General features: G+C 40.8%; 1 protein-coding gene and 1 long non-coding RNA gene across 2 annotated transcripts; both read right to left on the bottom strand.

Annotated features, from left to right (window-relative positions):
- Positions 1 to 5,524: 5,524 nt before the first annotated feature.
- Positions 5,525 to 14,021, bottom strand: LOC147337247 (uncharacterized). The gene is made up of 3 exons (XR_015124737.1): positions 13,683 to 14,021; positions 12,080 to 12,256; positions 5,525 to 5,712 (listed from the first exon to the last, which is right to left on the bottom strand). It is a non-coding gene; the product is annotated as an uncharacterized LOC147337247 (long non-coding RNA).
- Positions 14,022 to 16,291: 2,270 nt separating this feature from the next.
- Positions 16,292 to 19,495, bottom strand: LOC147337248 (P2Y purinoceptor 4). The gene is made up of 2 exons (XM_086262217.1): positions 19,160 to 19,495; positions 16,292 to 17,724 (listed from the first exon to the last, which is right to left on the bottom strand). Exon 2 carries the CDS (start codon positions 17,671 to 17,673, stop codon positions 16,582 to 16,584), a length of 1,092 nt encoding a protein of 363 aa, XP_086118343.1. The 5' UTR covers positions 17,674 to 17,724; positions 19,160 to 19,495; the 3' UTR covers positions 16,292 to 16,581.
- Between the last annotated feature and the right edge of the window lie 865 nt (positions 19,496 to 20,360).

Below are 20,360 nucleotides of genomic sequence, written 5' to 3' on the forward strand. Positions count from 1 at the left end.
AGTCTGCTCTGATTCAGACTCAACAAGCCTGACGGCCCTAAGGGGCTCTCAGGGCGCACGGCTGCAGGATCCCACTGTTGAATGTTGGGAAATATGTGGATGTCCTGATGGGAGGATGTAACGAGCTTGCAATCACCTCAATCGGGTATAATTTAACGTAAAAAAAATAAAAAAATAAAAAAATGAATGAATAGCGCGTCAGCCTAAGAGCGAAAGTTCCTCTCAAAAATTCAGATTTCAGCGCAGAAATTAGTCGTTTTGTATTTTTAGTCAGAACACACAGGTTATGTGTTTATTAAACGCAAAAATGTGTGTTTAATTCTTACATTTATGTTCTTGCGGTAGGAGCTACAGAAATAAAGGTCTTGTGCAGAGTTTCGGCCTTTGGGCCAGCAAATAAAAGCAAACAAAGGATTTATTAGTTCAGGGCTGGAGAGGAATTAAAGTTTATCCAGTATGACAGACTGACACAACGACACATAAATGCCTGCTTTAAAATATAGTGCTCCGAACGCATTAGAGCTTTGTGGTCAGACAGCAACTTTAATAATACACGACAAGGCGCAGGCGCTGCATGCATTCAGCTTCCAACACCTGATAACAGATGAAATTTATTGTTTTGAATCGTGCTTTTATTGTTGCAGAATGAGCTTACAGTTCGTTGTTTTCATTTCATTTTTTTTTACAGTTCTCAAACAAAGCAGATTGTTTTTCATTATCAAAAGTCGCACCTCCACAATAAACATTTTTACGTGTCCATTTTAGACCCCACGACCTCCAGAATCAATAACTTTCTTTTTGTTTCAGCTCAGTGACTGCGGACAAGGCCTTTGAGAAACAGTAATTAACAAAGAATGGCTTTTCAATTACAGCCACAATAGAAACTGTCTCATTAAGATTTGCATGATTTTTTTTTGGACTGGGAATGCAAATGAAGATGCAATTTACGCACGGTCTGCTGTTCCTATTGTGCGGCGTGAATGGTTGCGTCCTCCCAGTTCAACACAGGTAAAATAATATTCACGGGTCATTTAAAGGAATAAAAGTGTAGCTATTATCACCTCTTTATTACACAAATCTGGGCTAGTATCCCTAATGGTAATTTGACGTATTTGACCCGTATATCAGTAAACTGCTTAAAATGTTTAACGTCTGTGCGTAATGCAGAATCATGGCCGGTGGAACATTTTTACTCCCTTAACTGATGACATGGGTTGACACAATTTGGGGGGGGGGGGGGAGTGTGCATTTGTCTTTTTTTTTTTTAAATCGCAATTAAGTCTTAAAAGTCTTTAAAAATCCTAACTCTATAAGGATTGTGCATTTTTATTCCCTGCACTGCTTTGGAGAGAGAGGGGGGAAATAGATATCAGCTATGATCCCCTCTAGCAACAGGTATTTATAAATTAGTTCTTAATAGCTCTGCCTGCTTGATCTATTAGGAAGTGGAGCTTTCCCTAATGTGAGTCTTTGGTTTACTTTGAGATGTTATCGAAGCAGAGGACTGCACTCTTACAGCACTCTTGTTTGTCAGAAAACTTTAAGAGGCAAACAACAAATTAATATAAAATACCTCAAGATTTTTTTAATTCAATGAAGTTTTCATTTTATCATTGGAACAAATTAAATATATTTTATATATATTTTAAAATCTTTGCAAATTTCCTCCACAGTAAGGATGAGCAAGAGACCTTGACTTGAATAAGCACATTTGTTTAAAATTGCTGTAAGCCGGTGTTCACCGCCTGCTGGCAGAAACATAAGACAGAGAAATCACGGATCAGGGCAGAAAATAAATAGAAGTGAGGTCTTTGAGAGAAACATGTTTTTATCACTGCTCTGTCCTGGACTGTTCCCTCACAAATATGCCATATGAAGCATTTTAGTTCTCACGAGGGAGATTGGGAAAGCTTCGAGTACAGGTAGATCATTAAACGTTCAAAATTTCCGGACGCTACTCTGACAATCGTTTCCGACTCAAGACCATCTGAGGCTGTGAAAGTCTCCAAGTTCAGTTATTAAGGGAACAGATGGACGCTCACACCTTCAAAAGAAGCAAAACACACACTTAGAGGACAGATGCATCGATTTTCAGGAAAGCTTTAGTGGAATGTTGCAAGTCCGTCATCAGGAGGACTCCAGGCTAATGGAGAATACGGCATTCTTCCCTCCAGTGCAGCACAGTAATTTGTGTTTTCATTCTTTGTGCTGGTTGGGCAGAGAGAAGCCCAGAAGTGTTCTCCCTGCACTCAACAGTCACCTTGTTCATTTCTGTGGAATGCATACTTCCTACTTATTGCCCTCTGCTTGTAAAACAACATGCAAAAAGCTGCTTGCCTCCTGCCGCTGCCTGTGAAGACTGCTTCAAATTTGAGCCTCTTTTTCTCCCCGGCAGGCCAAGCATGTCCTTCCTCATTATGTTCTTATGTGAGCAAGGCCAAGGCTGCTGACACAGACCCAGTGTAATCTCTTTAACCCGCCACTGTCATGAGCAGACAAGGCGTGACCACCCAACACTCTGCTCCATCTCACTTAGCCAAGGGAATAGTTTTTCACCTCATCGCCTCACACTCCTAGGCTTGTAGCTGCTTATCATTTAGGGATGCACATCTGAAACACATTTGATCGCACACATCGAGGGTTAATCACTGTTACAAGACCACTCCATATAATTACGTGCAGTTAAAAACTCACTGACCCCTGCAGTTGCCATAATTGACGCAAGCCGTTTTTTCACTGGTTATTGACTAATGAAGCCAAAGCAAATGAAATTACATCGCAGGAGAGGACATTGGTGGAAGCATTTTTAAATGAATATACAATGATTACTAGCTCCTTGATGTCATTTCTTAGACAAAGACTCTGTACGTTTACTTCGTATTAGGGGATTTGGTATATGACGCGTTAAATGAAAAATAAAATACTAAATTACTGTGAATTATAAGCTCCTATCCATTGAAAGCTAATTTCAATTCAGTTCAAATTAAGCAGAAAATTTCAATAAATGTGGTTTTGCTTCTAAGCCTGTGGGTGAGGTCTGCATTAAGCCATCGAGTGCAAAGTCTGAAACTGCCTCGACTGAAGCCCAGTGCCGTTTCCATTTATAGTGAACATACAAACCTTTCATCTCATTTGCTCTTTTTTTTTTTTTAAGAATTATGAGATGCACTCATGCACAATAAATGGTGTGCAACAAAAGACAAGAGTGTAATTTAAGTCTCCAGATATTTTTTCCCCCCTGCAGCAAAGTTATAGTAGTCTGACAGCAAGCTGTTGCCTGATTTTAAAAACGCCTGCACGTGAATGGCATTATCAAGCACTCCTATATGATGATCATTTTAAGTAATGTTAATGCCTGACTAGCTAATTACAGCACTCATTATTTTCCATGTATCTGTTGAATCATTGCCATGTTCAGTTTTCCCCAAAACAATGGAAACTTCCTCCGTTTTTTGTTTGGAAGAAAGTGCTGAATCGTCACTTTTTGCTTTGCGCCATGCCCAAGCAAGCAGCCCTCTTTTGTTTTAGCCATAATTGAGATCCCAACTAATCTAGCCTCTTTTTTTTTTTAAGGCAACAGTCTCTTTGTTAAGCCTTCATTAGTTTAAGATAATATTGTGAGAATGCACAATTAATTTGCAGCGTAACTTTAATTAATTAAATACACCCAATTTTGTAATGTGATTAATGCCGCCAAGTTGTTATCTGTGTCCTCCTCCAAAATGAATATGTAACAGCGATACTGCACTGAGCATTAATTGCAGAAATTGTGGCATTTAAGAGCCAAAAACTAGGTGAGGTAATTATAAGAGGTAATTTATTAAATCTTAAATAAAGAAACAAACAAGCATTAATTGATATATAAATCATGAGTACCATAATGTGTAATCTGGCTGTGATTTGGGAGAAAATGACAAATCTTTGTTGCATGCCAAGCACTTGATAAAGCAGATAGTGGTCATAAATTTAGCAGCAGTCAAGGTCTCATTAAAGGAGGCATAATTTAATTAAGAGTTAGCCATCGCCCTCTAAATATATTAATTACCTTGAGCATGACGAGATAAGTGCGGTGATTATTGCATATTTCATTAGAGTACGTCTTCGGGGAGAAGAGCAAACTAAGGTGGGAAGCTGGCTGTGTTGACAAGATAATGGATGGGCTGGCCTGAGATGAATTTGGTCACCTTGCCGTGGGTTGGAGCTCGGAGAGGTGAGACAGAGGACAACACAGGTACTCAAGCATTAAGGTTTCCGCCTGTTTACTAGGAATTTAATTTTTAGACTTTATATATATATATATATATATATATATATATATATATATATATATATATATATATATATATTTATATGATTAAATCTCTGTAAGTCTCTAATCATATTTGAATAAATTATTTTTCCAAAGCATTACATAACTATTACTTCAAATACATGATATAAAAAGGTGAATTTAATTTAAAAAATGTTAAATTTTTATTATTAAAAAAATCTGAATGATGCTAGAGCTCATGTCATTTTAAAAAGCACATTTTTAATTTTAGTAATGATTCAAAGTAGAAGTTGCTGTATTGTGATTTGTGTTGTTATATAGAAAAAAAGAAATAAATAAAAACTGTAAGCGTAGAAATAAGAAAAAATCCTGCTTAAGTGTTATTACAAAAGTCAAAACTAAATACTTCTGCCTTTGTTCTGAGTGGCGCAAGCTATTACGGTGACCTAATAATGCTCTATACTTTTATATTCCACCTGTATCGACTTCGCTTGTCCCTAATATAGCCAAGAGTTACCCTTTTGTGCCAACTATTTTGTACAAACCCATCCACAAACACACATCCTGTGCAGAAGTGTGCAGGGGTGACGGCTCATTGCCCCATAGACTGATATGTCAATGGAACATACAAGATGTTGCCGCTGTGTTGGAGAGATTTGCAGCCTCGCTCCTCTCCCGCCTGACAGCAGGACAAAGAGCCTAAGCTACTATTATCTGGAAGCAACCTCTCATTCTTGCTTTCATCCTTCTCTTCACAAACATAGATGTATACAGAGCTCAGCATAAAGTCACTGATGCATCCAGTGTGCGTGTCAGAGAGGACAAACCATAACAATTGGGGGTAGTTTTAACATTCTTAAAAGTCAAAATAATTGACTATATAGCATTTTTTGAATAAAAGAAACAGTGATTATTTTATGCTTTTCCTATATTTATTTTTTAATCATAACAAAGATTCTTTTTATTTCACGTGTTGTAACTTTTAGGTCGATTCTGCAGGATTTGACCGCTCTGCTTTTTCCTGAAATCTAAAATGCTGCTGTATCTGATTAGAATAAAACCAACAGGTGACAAGACGGCAAAGCTAAGCTTCCTCGACTCAAATTAGACTATGTCATAACAAATATAGCATATGTGAACACACAGAGCTTCCTAACCATCATTCCAAATGCCCCCTCCCTTTTCTCTCTCTCTCTCTCTTTACTACTAACCTCCTCCCACTCTGGCCAGAAAATTGAGGACACTCACCAACCTCTCACTGCTTCCAAGGCTGCTGCTGCTTCCCGATCCCTCTGTTAGACACACCTTCAACAGCTGACTGCCAGCAGGCCCGGGAGCAGAACCATGGACTCTAAGATGGCAGGGACATCAGCAGCCTACAGCCTCAGCCCAGACTCCATCAACAGCCATTTAAACAGGAGTACCTCCAGCAAGGCAGCCCTCTGTGCAGTAGAGAAATAAAAAGTGTGAGAGCGCTGGGCAGTCACCGGTATGGCAGTGCACACTGCAGCTGAGCTCTCCCTGCTCTGGGACCCATCTCATTCAGCCAAGATTGCTTCATACAAAAGTTGACAATGCACCAGTGAAAGCCATTGTTGATATTCAACATTTTTTAAATAGCTGAGCAGAATAGACAACATGGCAGGCTGCAAAACTTGGCAAGGGAAACTGACCTGGAGCTTCCCGATTTGAAAGGGTTGCCACGCTGGGCGAGAGGAGAGAGCGCTATTGTGTTAAAAAAAAAAAAGAAAAAGAAAAAAAAAAAGAGGGAGAGCTGGTGTGAAAGAGCTCAAAAAACAAAACATCTCCCATCCCAGGAGAGCAGAGTACAGCAGGAAGAGGACAATCACCCTGCACAGTCACGAGCATATATACCCAGAAAGAGCAGAACAATAAAAGGTATGCAATCGGATCCAATTTAAGAACGGGATATTATATTTCTCACTTTTGAACCAAACAATGAAGCAGCCCAGTTAGTTGTTGAAAAGCCTGAACATACGTCATACCTCACGTTCAATATTTTTGCCTTGGCCACTATAATTCATCTTCCATGCGTTGGCTTGGCAAACATCCAGATGAATGCCTTTCAGAGAGAGTGATCCATTTCTCTAATGTTGCACACATGAAAATGACACTGCCTGGTGTTCCTAATGGTGTTCTGTTTCCACTATTGTCAAGCTGACAAGCATGCAGATTGATATGGACATTTAAGAAGCCTTTAACCTTCCTCATGTTAAAGCATCACAGTGCTGCTCGTGCCTCACAAGCTATCAATACATCTAATGTAATGTGTAGGTACAGGTGTGTGCGTGCCTGGTAGCCCTGAGGCAGGTCTCAGTGTTGTGTTTCGTGCATCCTTGTGTTTTGCGATGGGATGGGATAGGAAAGGTGAGTGACACACTATTAGCTCTCCCCCAACCCCACCACAAAAAAGCAGCTGCAATGCATGCTGGGACAATTCTAATCAGCTCAATAAATGACTGCAATACTGTAAACTTTGTGTTAGTGTAACTTAAAAATGTGGTAAATTAATTCATATTCTGACAGTAAACAAAGAAATGACCTGCTGACACTGACATAAACCTAACAATGAAAATATTCTATGGTCTGTATGGCCGTCTTCCAGTTTGTGTGAGCAGTTTTAAATAAAAATCCAGGTTAAACAAAAAATTGCTCCTGTAAAAACTCGAATTATTAATCCTGAATTCAAATCTTTGATTTATAAACAAACTCATGTTTGGTCAGCATAGGTAGTACAACGGACTATTAATAATCATACTACTAATAATAATGGTAATAATAGTACTACTACTAAAAAATAACAATAATACTGAAAATCAATAATTTTTCCATCAGTTTCATAATTTTCATCATAAACTTAAAAAGATAAAGATTAATGGCCCATGCTTGTTCATCTAAACTCAGCTGTAATGTGTCATGTTGCTAAAACTGTTAATCACTACAGACTGGTCGTTTTATAAGTAATGCATTTCATTTCTTGGTCTTAGTGACCCCTCAAAGCGCTTTTAGCACATTTCAACCTCACATTCTATACACTTCCAGCATTTCATCTACCTCACATCCATGGCCAGTTTAGAATCACCTATTAACCTAACATGCATGTGTTTGGACTGTGGCAGGAAGCTGGAGTACCTGCAGGAAACCTATGCTCACACCAGGAGAATAAAGGCCCCAGCCGGGGTTTTACCCGAGATCTTCTTGCTTTTATGTGTCAGTGCTAACCACTGCCCCACTCTTCCACATACTACCTATAGGTGATATTAATAACACCTCCGTTTCATTATAATAGCATCTGTCAAAAAATTTTGCTCTGAAAATCAGTTCTCTTCAATTTTAGAAAACTTGTAAACTTGCTGTAAAAAGAAACTTTGCCAAATATTTGACCTTCCAAAGGCGGCTTGCAGAGCCTGGAGCAGAACATGCGGGACAATTGAGAAATATATTCAGTAGTGTGAACTAATGCAAAAATCAAGAACACTCCAAACATATTCTGCTCCCATCCGATCAGGCCCTGGAATTTCAGAGGAAGCGCTGTAAGTTTTGTATTGTGCCGTCCTTCCTCATTCAAAAAAAATGAGGTGGTGCACGAGTGTGTGTGTGTTTTTATGTGTGTGTGAACAAGGAAACAAGACCTGCCGTGGCCTTTGACATAGGCAGGCTTGGAGTTGTAGAAGTATAATTACATTACATCAAGGAGAAATCACAGCTCTTAAGAAAGCAGGGCCCACGTAATCTCACAGGTGTGTCTGACAGAGAGACGCAGTGAGGGAAAGAGAGAGCGAGAGAGACGAGAACCTGTGGCGTCTTTACTGGAAATCCACATCAGCGCCACCCATCACACACTATTAGTTGCCATCAAAGCTCTAATTTTACTCTAACATTACACCCCGCTCCCTGTGCCCCCCTCCCTCCCCTGCTGGTCTGGATGGCGCAGCCTGGTGGGAAAACGACATTCAATCCACTATCCGCCCCATTCAGGCCAAATTGGCAAATGACTGCTCTCCGCCTCTCAGATTGCAGGAAGTGAAAGGTACCGCAGCTACCAGCCTGGGCCTCCAAAAGCTTCTTGAGGGGTGGGGAAGGAGCAAGGGTGAAAGCAGGGGGAGAATGAGAACCGGTGAGGCCGAGGAGTGGACTGAGGTGGGTTAACAGCTTTCCTTGTCCTCCTCTGCGGTGACAGTGCTGGACAGAGAGCACAGAGGGGGAAAAATAGAGCGAGTGAAGAATGCCTACTCAGCAGATCAAAGGAACATCCCTGAGGCCAACGGAAAAGTTGATCTCAATCCCCTAATCACCCACTTTACCACCCCGGGCCGAGCCCTGCGGGCAGATGAGAAAACAGAGTTTGCCCTCACGGGGGTCAACAGCTGCAGGAGAGCCGTACACGGAGTTTGGGCTACAGAGGCAGGCTGTACAGACAGAATTAAAAGGCCAGCTTCTCCCAGTTTTTTCTATATGCATTCAAGCAAAAGTTCAAAAGAAATAAACCATAAGGACAACAAGCTGTGGCAACAAGTCTGATGAGCGGTAAAAAAAATGTAAAACAAAAACACAAATCTAGCATGTTTCGTATATGACGGCAGAACTCACAGAAAAAAACCCAACAAAACCAAGGCCTTTCATCACTATTTTACCACGACATGCAGGGAAAAGACACAGAACATATTATGTTAGACACTAACTGGCTGCACCGCTGAATGGTACTCTTACCGCTAATTAAGTGCTAATGGCAGTTCCCCCTGCAGAGAATACTAATTAATGCTCCATTCTTCTGCGGGCTCAACGCGTACTCCACCACGGCCTAATGAGGGGAGGCAGGTACGTCTTCTCCCAGGCTGGGTTAATAAGCACAACACAGTGGGGTCTAAATAGAGAGGGCCATACTGGGGGGTTGCTTCCTGTTCCCTAATCTTAACAGACCCCCCTCAGAACACTCACAATGAGCCACAGAGGTAATGAAAGGATCGGTCCCGTAAACTCAGAAAATAGGCCACAGCTTATATACCACCTCAAAAGTTTAAGTGCGTATAATTGTGTAAATGAACATGGAGAAAATTCTATATTAGGTATAAGAAAAAGCTTATATAAAATCCTCCGCAGAGGCATTTGGTAATTTTTCTTTATGTCTTTAAATTTTACAATGCAGAGCATTTAATTTTGCACACTGTACAACTATGTGTTGTATACACAATTTGTTTAAGCTTCTTAACAATAAGTACCATGTCAAAAAATTTCTGAGCGTCCTGCAGAATTATTACCAAGAAATTGCTGATGTCTCATAGAAAACAACTTCTATTTCATATAGTTTCCAGCACTGCCGAGAAATAAATAAATACATTACCTGTTTGGATGCAGAAAGCCCGGGAATCAGATTCAAAGTGCTGAAGAATGAATGGATGTGCGAGTATGTGGGTGTGTGCAGGAGCGTAAACATAGATTGAGGATGGTATTGGAATTACCTGAGTGAGATAATGGGGGTGCATTAGATTAACTTTCAGTCCTTAAATGCAACACATTTAGGCAATCTTGTCCCCCCAAAACATGTCAGTGTCTGAAAGGCCTCCCTCTCGCTATCAGGAGCCTCTGGTCCCCCACACTGTCGCAGCTGGCAAGGCGCTACCGTCGACTGTCAAAACGCAGCGCCAGATCTAGTTATAAAATAATTGAATTTTCATATCAGAGGGGACCAGAGTCCCAGCAGACAATAGGACTGCTGAGTCCTCTCTGATATTGGCTCAGGCCCTTTGCCATGCGCATGAAATCAGTATGTTAATGTTCCAGGGTTTTCTTTTTTTAAGGGCACTTGTGCTCTCGCAATGTACTACCGATGCGGTTTCAAAAAATTGCAACTATTGATAAGTAGGCAGCCAGCAACCCCCTCGACCCCTCCTCCCACCCAGCATGCCACCCCACCGCCTCCCCCTCCAACCCACCAAGGCTCTAGACGTTCTCGCACCCCCATCCTCCCCCATTATTAAAATTGTAATTTATTTTTCTAAATCAGAATGACAGCTTGCTTTCTTTTCTCTGCAGCAGGCAGTGAATCACCAAGCTTTAATTACTTTCATAACTTCGCTGACCCTGTGAGCGTGCCGCTCTGCCAGAGAAAATGGGACCTCCAACAAAGGCCCTCCACAGCCTCAGCCGCCTTCGGTTCATTCAAAATGCGAAAATTTATCAAACTACGGATTTTATATAAGATTTTGTTAACATTTCACCTCCTATCTTTTTCATACTCTCGCCCCCCCCCCCCCTACAAAACACCCCCGCCTGGAGCAGTTCTGCACTCCCAATCTCCTGGCCCAGCTCCAGAAGAAACTCTGGAGAACTAAACAACCTAATTCCAACTCTCCATCCACACCTCTCTCTCTGTCTCCCTGTGCTTTTGTTGACTCAACAAGGTCTCCTCGGGTCAAGACAGACAGGGGTCATACTATTATCAGCAACCCCCTCATATCCGGGCCGTGGCCTCGGCAGCACGGAGACAGTCAGAGCAAGGTCCTGGGGCCACAAAGCACAGATCAACAGGGACGAACGGTAAATTTGATCACTTCACAAATCTTTGGCCTGCAGACATCAAGGTCAGGCTTTATTCAGCAGAGCTGCCAGACTCTATCACCCAGCTATCAAAGGATTTTCCATCCACAGGTTACTGCCACAAGAGAGTCGTTTTTCTCTGTCTAAAAGCATGAAATGCGCTCAGAAACTATCACATGGATCATGGCTGTGACACCGATGAGTGAGAGAGCCACGTGTGGCTTTAAAGTTGAACAGGAAAAAGGGTTAAGATACAACCCTCTCCTGCTTTGTTGCTCCAAAGTTCAGGCATCCTCCTTGTTCGCCAGCGGATCCCTATTTGCTTCGCATTATTCCTGCTGGCTGATTTATTAAAGTAGCTAATATGTTGTAATCCCTGCTATCGCTCTCACCTTCTCACTGGCACACCTCTGTTTTGGGCTGTGCCACTGTGTGAACCAGGGGTGTGCAGGCAGGGTTGGTCTTTTGCTGACTGCCTGATAATTGAATGAGCGATTATCCCTCCCATTAATAGACAATGATACAGAAAGCACTGCCATATGTACAGAATATTAATGAGTGGCTGCAGCGGCCTAGATAAGAGAAGCGCCATGCAGTTGCTGTAATAGGGGTTAAAACAATTTGCCCCCCGCTACCCTATTCCTCCCTGCACACACACGAACATACACACACGCCAGCTCCCCGTGCTTTCCTCTCTGCTAATCCTCCACCCTCTCACCAACTAAGCGGGTTGCTTCTGAAAATCTACCCCCCATGGCCTGGACGGATGCTTGGTGCTGACCTCACTGCTACCAAGGCCAGTCGGTTATTGTGTAAGAAATGGAGCAGGGTCTCCTGACAACAGAATGACATGCAAATGATGAGAAACAGAGGGTGTTTTGTGTTTACGTTATGAGCCATTCAGAATTTTGCCTACAAAAAGAAAACAATGTTTTATTTTATACGGCTTTTGCAATTTTTCTTGTAGGATCTCAAGATTTTACAGCTTCTTCCTTCTCTTTACTTTCCACAACTAAAGTGTTTTCTCCTTGTGTTCAGCTCAAGTGAAGATGCAAGAGGAGTAGAAGCCCACACAGTCACAAAGGCCCATCCTGCGTTTCATCAAAAGTTGCACAGAGTCACGCAGGTGAAACAGCTGGGGCGCTCTTCTGTATGAATCTCCATGCCAATCAATATCTAACATCTATTAGCATTGGAAAGCAATATTTCCCCTTTTACCTTGCAATAATTGTGCTTAATGCTGTGAAGTACCTTATCGTAGGTCTGGCGGCAAAAGAAAGGCCGGTTACCATGGCGACCATGAAAGCCATTGGTTTCCTTTTCAGCAGAATAATGAACTTCTCTCCTCTGTGTGTCACTCTTCCACTCCACTCGCAGCCTCTCCGATTAAATTGAAGTCCACGCGTCCTTGAAATCCCTCGTCTCTGCCTTATAATTTGCCAAACAAGAGGGGAAAAAAAAAAGAAAAAAAACACAGAAAAAAATGTTCAAACCTCAACAAATGCATCACTTTAGGCAGAGGCGTAGGTATATCTCACTCAATCAATGCACAATGTACTTTTTTTAATCTTGCTAAAGCGAATACATCCTCTTAATTAAAAGATTTTCTATACTTGCTTTTGTGTTGTATTTCTTTTAAACTGGAATGATTTCTGACTATATTTTTTCCACTTTTACTTTGTTAGGCGGTTAGATACTGGATTGCAAAGCTGTGAGATAACCATTAGATTTCCACCTAGGAAAACTATCAGTCCTCTCAGATCCTAAACAACTCTTAAAGTGAGGTTTTAACCTTTAGAAAGAGGTATCAGGTCCATTAAAAGCAGTTGCACTACTTTTAGTTTTGTAGCTAATTTAAATGTTAGAATGAATCAACCATGCAATGCAAAACCCCAGATCCCTTTGTGTTGATCAGCTTGATGCTGCAGTAGCTTTGAGGTGACGGAAAGCTCCTCTTGAGTATTTTATGGTTAATACTATAGGACAAACTTATTAATAATGACTGCTAAAAGATTCACCTAACTAGGTGCTCGGCTGCAGGATATTTTTCTACATTTCTACAAGAATTAAAAAAAAAAAAAAGCTCCGCGTTTCTCTTCTCTAAATGTCTTGAATCCGATCAGTGAATGCACTCGCTATCCACAATGTCCTTGAGCACAGACATCTTCACTGCCAGGGGACATTGAGTGTTTTATTCACTGGAGGTGTCTGCATGATGGTCGATCAAGGGGAAGAAAGGCCTGAAACTCATTCAAGCAAACTTGGAGAACAGAGACGAGCACACAGATCGAAAGAAAGCCAACAAATAATGACATCAATTAAACAGCTGGAATGGAGAATATCCCAAATGTATTCAGATCACCCACTTTAAGTTGGAGACTGTTTTATCTAAGGGACTAAACGCACAGATATTTTGCATATTTTTAATATGAAAACGAAGACGTCAGGTTTTTAATGTTCAAAGTCTCATTTAGTCTGATTTTTTAAGCAATTTGAAAACACAGATGTTAGTAAAATACTCGGTTTTACTTTGTCGTTATTTGTAAATTAATTCTTTGTACGCTTTGATCTTGGTGCTTTGCTAAAACGGATGTGGCAGTTGCTTAAGTTTCTAATCAAATATTAGCGGTCTATAATTATCGGTAAATGTTAGCTTCATGAACGCGTCACTTCTGTTTTCGTTTGTTTATCTGCTTTTTCAATGACAGACCTGCTCATTTATCGCTCCACGTGTGTTTTCCAGCGAAATAATTTCCAAAATGGGCGGAAACACTCGCGATTCTGGCTTGCAGGCGTGGGGTGGGGCCTTGATAACGTATGACGTCTGAACATTTCTCCAAAACAGTAAACTTACCTTTAATTTATATTCGTCATTTGTTTTTGTCTTTTAAACTTCGAGAGGCCGAACCAAAGCACCTGACAAGTGAGTTAGTCCGAGTTGCCGCTGTTAGCAACATTTAAAAAGCCTGATATTATTTTAAAATGAGAGCTGCGAGGACAGCTTTTCCAAGGAAGGGTTAGTTTCTTCAGATTTTTAAAGCGACGTCTAATCGGAGCATGCGCACATGATCAATTGCTCTACCTAGGTTTCTCTGGTAGGTCAAGGTGGCAACATATCCTGTTAGCGGGAGCGTAGAAATGAATCAATCAATATCAGTTTTGAGCTTGTTCAATTAAACATCCCTCATTTAGGAAAAAATGCACATAAAGCAGTAATTAAAAAAAAAGAAAAACACAAACGTCTGACAGATAGATAGATAGATAGATAGATAGATAGATAGATAGATAGATAGATAGATAGATAGATACTGATTTTTTTTAATTACTTAAAATATTAATTTATTAATTAATATTAATTTTCAAAAATCTTTTTGTGTAGGCTAATATTACGATATCCCAGATTTTGTATGTTCTTAGTAGATTTACTTTTGATTCAGAAACCTTAGTCTACACTGGCACCTCTTTCAGAAGTGGAAAACTGCACACAGAGCCCACTCGGAAGTCATGAAGTTCATGACTTGCTTAACTGCAACATATTTACTGCACGTATTCATGTAAATTGAATGTGTTGTTGTTGCTGTTGTTTTTTTTTACCTCTGGAGTGGATGGCAGGGTGCTCATGCTACCTTTCGGGTTGGTCCTTGAGGGTCGGGTTTAATTTTACGCAGATGTGTGAAATGCTTAACAATCACACATGGTGTTTTTCAGAAATGGTACCGTTTGGATGCCCTGTCCATCCTCCCGCGTTTCTTCTGGCTTCCTTCTCTTTTTATCTTAAAGACAGCGTCGTCATGATCGTGGCACAAAAATATTTCTTTCTACACTTAAACGTCATTTTATAATTTTTAGAATTTTCTAATGCATTTTTAAAAAATCGAGTGTATTCACTGCAAACACAACACTGTATCCTGAACTTTTAAGTACTGCCTCCTGACTAAATCAGACCACGAGGAGGCGCCAGTAAGCTTACTTCAAGCGACCAAATGAACGAAATCTGCCGTTCAGTGCAAGGCCAACTATTGAAATGTGCACAAAGTTGACACGTCGTCCTACAAAAGCGTTTGAACCTTTAGGAAGATGAGAATTAAATGTTTATTACACGCCGAGTGCTGGATCAGTATGATAAAGAAGATGGAGATCTTTGTGATGTAGAATGTGTACAGGTTATAGTAATTAAAAGATACCTGTGGGTCAGTTATAACTTTTGGTGTGGATAAATATGGAAATCCCATGCGTTTAAAAATCCCCTGAATACTCTTTGTTATAACCTCCAAAAACATGATATTAAATGTTACATCTTTCACATCCAGCTAATATGACAGGGTATCTTTCTCACCAAGACAGTTTGTAGGCACACATGTAGGTTTTTTTGTTTGTTTGGGGGGGGGGGGGTGCAACTTTAGGGAAATTCAGTATAAAGACTTCCCAAATAGGCTGATAAGGGTTTACTCTTAAATACAGGAATCTGATATAGGCATCTGGTTTGCACAAAACTGCTTCACCAGCTATATGTTTTTGTTTATCCCTCATATCTGGACCCGTGATGGTAGATTACAGTGAAAAACAGGTTTTGTTAACATTTGAGTCACATATTCTGCTTTCACTTCCCAAACGCTGCCTGCGTTGACACCTTATTTAGGTCTCGTAAGGTGTTACTTTCAATTTTGCTAAACATGAGGTGATGTTGATTAGATGTAAAATCTTTCCCTGACCAGTTGTTCACCACATAATCAGGCTGTGACAACTGATATGACACTTCTGTCTTTTGTGGTAACATGTCATTGTGTAGCCACAAGACTTAGAAGTAGTCCTCGTATTTTAGATTGTGAGAGCATCATTTGGGATGGTGCACTCTAAACACTTCTCCACTTGCATACCTTCATACATCAGCAATTTTAAAAAAAAACAAGGGTGGAGGGCTCTGTGTGATTAAGTAAAACTTTCCTATGCTGATTTCAGCTCTTGCAAACCTTTCAGAGTTAAAGCAGCCAACTTATCCTTGAATTCCATTTGTCAATCCCGAAGGTAAAAGGGGAAAAAGGAAAATCCCTTCTCCCGCTGCAGAGGTGTGGGTGGTTTTGAATGCAGAAACAGCCTGGAGTCGTCTCTCCGCTTTCCTCCATGGTAAAGAAAAAGACAGCTGTGAAAGTTGAAGGACAAAAGCAGCTGGGATCTGGGGCTGCGCTATATTTGCAGCTGCAGTTTCTGGGTAACACACAAATACTGTTGATAAAACAGGAAGGATTACATCACAACTGTCTTATGTTTTAAGACAACAGTCAGACGTTTCTGTTATATTTTCATCAGCGAGTGTTCAATCAAACCTTATTATCTACACCAAAGATGACAGACTGACTCAATCGTCTCATCGTTTTACTTTAAGGCACCTGTATTAAAGGCTTTAACTCAAGTGTCTCCCTTTCTTCTGCCTAGGCACAATTTTCTCATAAATAACTGTATACAGGAGTGTAACCACTGTTTATTTACATGTTTAGCAATGAATAATAACGCCTCTGGGTTATATACAGACTCATTAAAAAATACATGATTTTTATATAACAAATAGCATTCTGAAGAAAATGAGAGGAACCCCAAACATTTCTTTGTTTTGTTCTGCAGAAATCTTGAAAGACACAAAGCTTATCCAGCTGAGTTAGAGTCACAGTACACTGGTTCTTTTCTCTTCAAGCCTCAGATCGGAAATGACAGTTCAGCCAGGTGCAGAAATATTTACCAGTAGCTCGCAATTGGCACTACGTCTCAACATCCTCACTGGCTTTAAGAGCTGAGTTTTTATAAGCCAGGCCAATACTGTCGTTATTATTCCGCCGTGCTGGTGCCTGCTCAGATATTTGGCTGCTCACTGTCTGTCTTTTTCTCATCAGAACATTCATCATTTTGGAGCGGTAGTGATCCCCAGCCAGGAAATACAATATGGGATCAATGCAACTGTTGATGCTGGCCAGCGGCCTGGTGATCTTGTAAGTAAAGTTTACTATGTTGAGGAATTTACAGTTAAGATCCAGCACACGGGCCGTATAGTAGAGGGTCCGTGTGATGTGAAATGGGACGAAGCTGACAGCAAACACCACAAGCACCACGATGATGAGCTTGATGGATTTCTGACGTGAAGCAGCGCTCTGCTGGCTTGAAGATATTCCCTGTCTGGGCTGGCACAGGGCCCGAGCCATCAGGCAGTAACAAACCATAATGACGACGAACGGGATGCCAAACAGCAGCACCATCACAACAGAGCTGTAGTCCACATACTCCTCGAAGGCCTCCTGGCTTGTTGTGTCATGGCACAGGGTGTCATTGCCCCTCCTGGAGGTGGTGACAAACATGATATTGGGCACCAAGCACACGGTCACCACACTCCACACTATGCCGCAGACCAGGTGTGCATGGCGACGCTTCACCAGGCTCATCATCTTAATAGGGTGGCAGATGCCGAGATAGCGATGCACGCTGATGCAGGTGAGGAAGAGAATGCTGCAGTAAAGGTTGGCATAGAAGAGGAAGCGTGCAAGTTTGCAGGCAACCACACCGAATGGCCAGTGACTCCGGTTGGCATAGTAGTATATGAGGGTGGGCAGGGAGAGTACATAGAGGAAGTCTGACAGGGCGAGGTGGAACATGAACACTGTACTGGCGTTCCAAGGACGCATCTTCACAAACAACCATAAAGCTGCAGCATTAAGCACAAAGCCGAACACAAACACCAGACTGTAGGACACTGGCAGTAGAATGTATTTGAACTCTTCATCAAACTGACAGCTCGAGTTGAAGATCGAGATCAGCACAGACCGGTTGTGTCCTCCTGAGCTGCTGGTGACCCTCTCCATAACTATGAATGACCTGTGCGATCAGCTGTTAAAGCTATCAGATGACAAAACCTGCGAGGAAAAAAAGAAACACTGAGATATGACGATTTTTAAATCGTGTAACTGTAAAGTTCACCTTTTTTTTCGGTTGGTAGCTGCATATTTATCCCTCAAGGGACCAAGCTGTTTTAGCAACTGAAATGACAGAGTGAGGTAATTTATGGCACCGTTGTTTTAAACAGGAAGACTTTTTTATTGGCTCTGTATGGGTTTATCTTATATATACAGTTTCTTTTATCTATGATGGATTCCAAAAATTTCTATGGTAACAAATTATGTTTTTTTAAACGTTTAACTCAAATCATCAAAGCTTCTGATGTAGTAAATCTTGTTTAGGTACAAGATTCACTGCAAAACATCACTGAGTAGTGATTAGAAGTAGAAAACCACAATAAAATCAAAATCAACAAAGTTCAATGTTAAAGAGTACATATATCTCTGGGATCACAACTAACGTTTCCAAACTTTTCCGTATCTTTAGCTAACTTTCCATCATACCGATACTGGAAGTAGATTGACAAAATCATGGTAGGAAACACATTTTTAAGATTTAAAAATATCACAGCAGCACATATAAATATGTCACAGTCTTCAGTTTAAATGTAAAGAATTTGCCCTCTATAAAATTTTGTTTTTAGAATAAGCTACTGGTGGGGATGGTGCTTAGGTGGTACAGCAGTTTGTCCACTAATTGTAGGTTTGGTGGTTCAATCTCCAGTCTAATTTTGTCCTTCTGAGGCAAGAAACAGAACCCCAACTCTGTTCTGTTGCCAGGCCAGCACCTTGCATGGCAGCTCCACTTGCACAAACTTGTGCAGGTGGGTGACAGAGACATTGTAGAACCACCAAAGATGCATTATAAGATAGAAAATAATCTGAGATTAATCAGCAATGAAAATAACAGTTGTGGTAGTACAGTTAGTCTGTGGAGGAGTCACATTTTTTTTCTACTGGAATCATGTCAGAAGCATTTCAGTCCTTCATTTAACTTAAAAATCATAGTCTAAAAACACTGGGGGGGGGGGGGGGGGGCTTAAATGGTCACTATGCACAGCAATATCCCTTCAGAAAGTAAAATTCAACTAGTTAACTACTTAAAGGCTAGTGTTTGGAAACAATAAACATTATATTATAAAACTATATTTTTATTATCGATTTATGTATCACCTTAAGGTTAAAGGTGATAAGCGTGGTAACTATATAAACGGGGTAGACCGTATTTCACTGGGAAATCTATCGGGAAAGAAGTGCAAAGTTAGATGTAAGGAGGGTTTAATAAAGTGTATCTAAACAGAACTTCCATCGGTTTCTTTCCATTGCTGTTGGTTGATCATTTAAATCTCCTTAACCTGAATAAGAATCTTAGATGTGATTTTACTAAAGCTCCGCATATCCGGCTCCGCACCTTTCTCTAGAAGCACGACATGGTAACTTCACTGCTACTCACCGCCCAACAGGATCCTCACAGCCGTGTTGTTGTTGCGGATCGCGATCCCGTTGTTCCACTGTGGAGCTACGGAGAGTTAGTTCGCTTAATTGTAAGTTTCACTCTCAGCCGTGATCCAGATGTATGAAAAAAACTCTGCTTCTCTCATTCCGTCACACTGTCCACTGCCTCTGTGATCCAACCCACGCGCGTTAAGCGGTCATTAATGCGCAGCGACGAATACACTTCTCGACATTTTAACTCCAACACAGTTCGCGCGGAATGATAGATGGCAGAGTGTGGTTGAAGTGGGAAGTGCTGAGTGGGCAAGCTGCCACTCGAGATTCCTGTTTTTGCAGCTATCGAATTAAAGAAACACGTGGAACTGCTACTAGAGTTTAATTCGGGGACAAACATGCCCATGCATGTATGGATACAGTGATCAAAAGATAGTTTCCCGTCGCTCCGACTTACGAAGAAATGCAGTGCTGTGCAAAAGTTTTGAACCAACCCTTTATTTATTTATTTATGAGGCGGAGTTTTAGTCTTGTGCAAAATTTGTCCAGTCTTTTCACGTTTTTCTTTGGACATTGGCTGCTTTTTCACTCATTTTCAGTGCTTGTACTTGACGGTTTTCAGAAGAATGTCGTTTTGTTTGTTAAGCTCCTTACTCAGGAAATGTGTTTTGTGTCTAAACATAACACAGCTTAACAAGGAACCAGTTTTTAATCTTATCTTTATCTGCTTCGTTACTAGCAGTCAACAGTCAACTGTTCTATTTGTTCCCCCTTGTTTTATTCGAGTCTACCAAAAAGATAACCCAGTTTGATGCATAGTATTTTTGCACTATTTTGCAAGACCTGAGAGATTTGTCTGGCCCTTTAGTCACTGAAGTTTAATCAGAAATGGTCTCAATTGAATGACGTCTGTCAAGAAGCCGCTCTTAAGGAAGGGAAACAGAGAGAAAAGCTGAAATATGCCAAACTACACAAGAACTGGAGTGAAATTCAGTGACAACAGATCTAAATGATGAATGACGAAAATGAACATTTTTGGTTCAAATTATTGTCAGTTCAAATTAAAGATCAGGAGAGAAGCATGACAGTGAGTGTCTACAGTCATTTGTAAAACACTGTGGGTCCTCTTTCGTGGTTTAGGGCTGCATTTTGGCCCGGGGTGTTGGAAGTCTTGTCAAAATTTATGGAAATATGAACACAGAAAA

This window comes from Aulonocara sp. 'chitande type north' Nkhata Bay, linkage group LG2 (assembly GCF_057382095.1).
Source record: "Aulonocara sp. 'chitande type north' Nkhata Bay isolate Kocher_YH1m ecotype deep benthic linkage group LG2, A_spYH_male_GT1.1, whole genome shotgun sequence".
In the NCBI taxonomy this organism is placed as follows: Eukaryota; Metazoa; Chordata; class Actinopteri; order Cichliformes; family Cichlidae; genus Aulonocara; species Aulonocara sp. 'chitande type north' Nkhata Bay.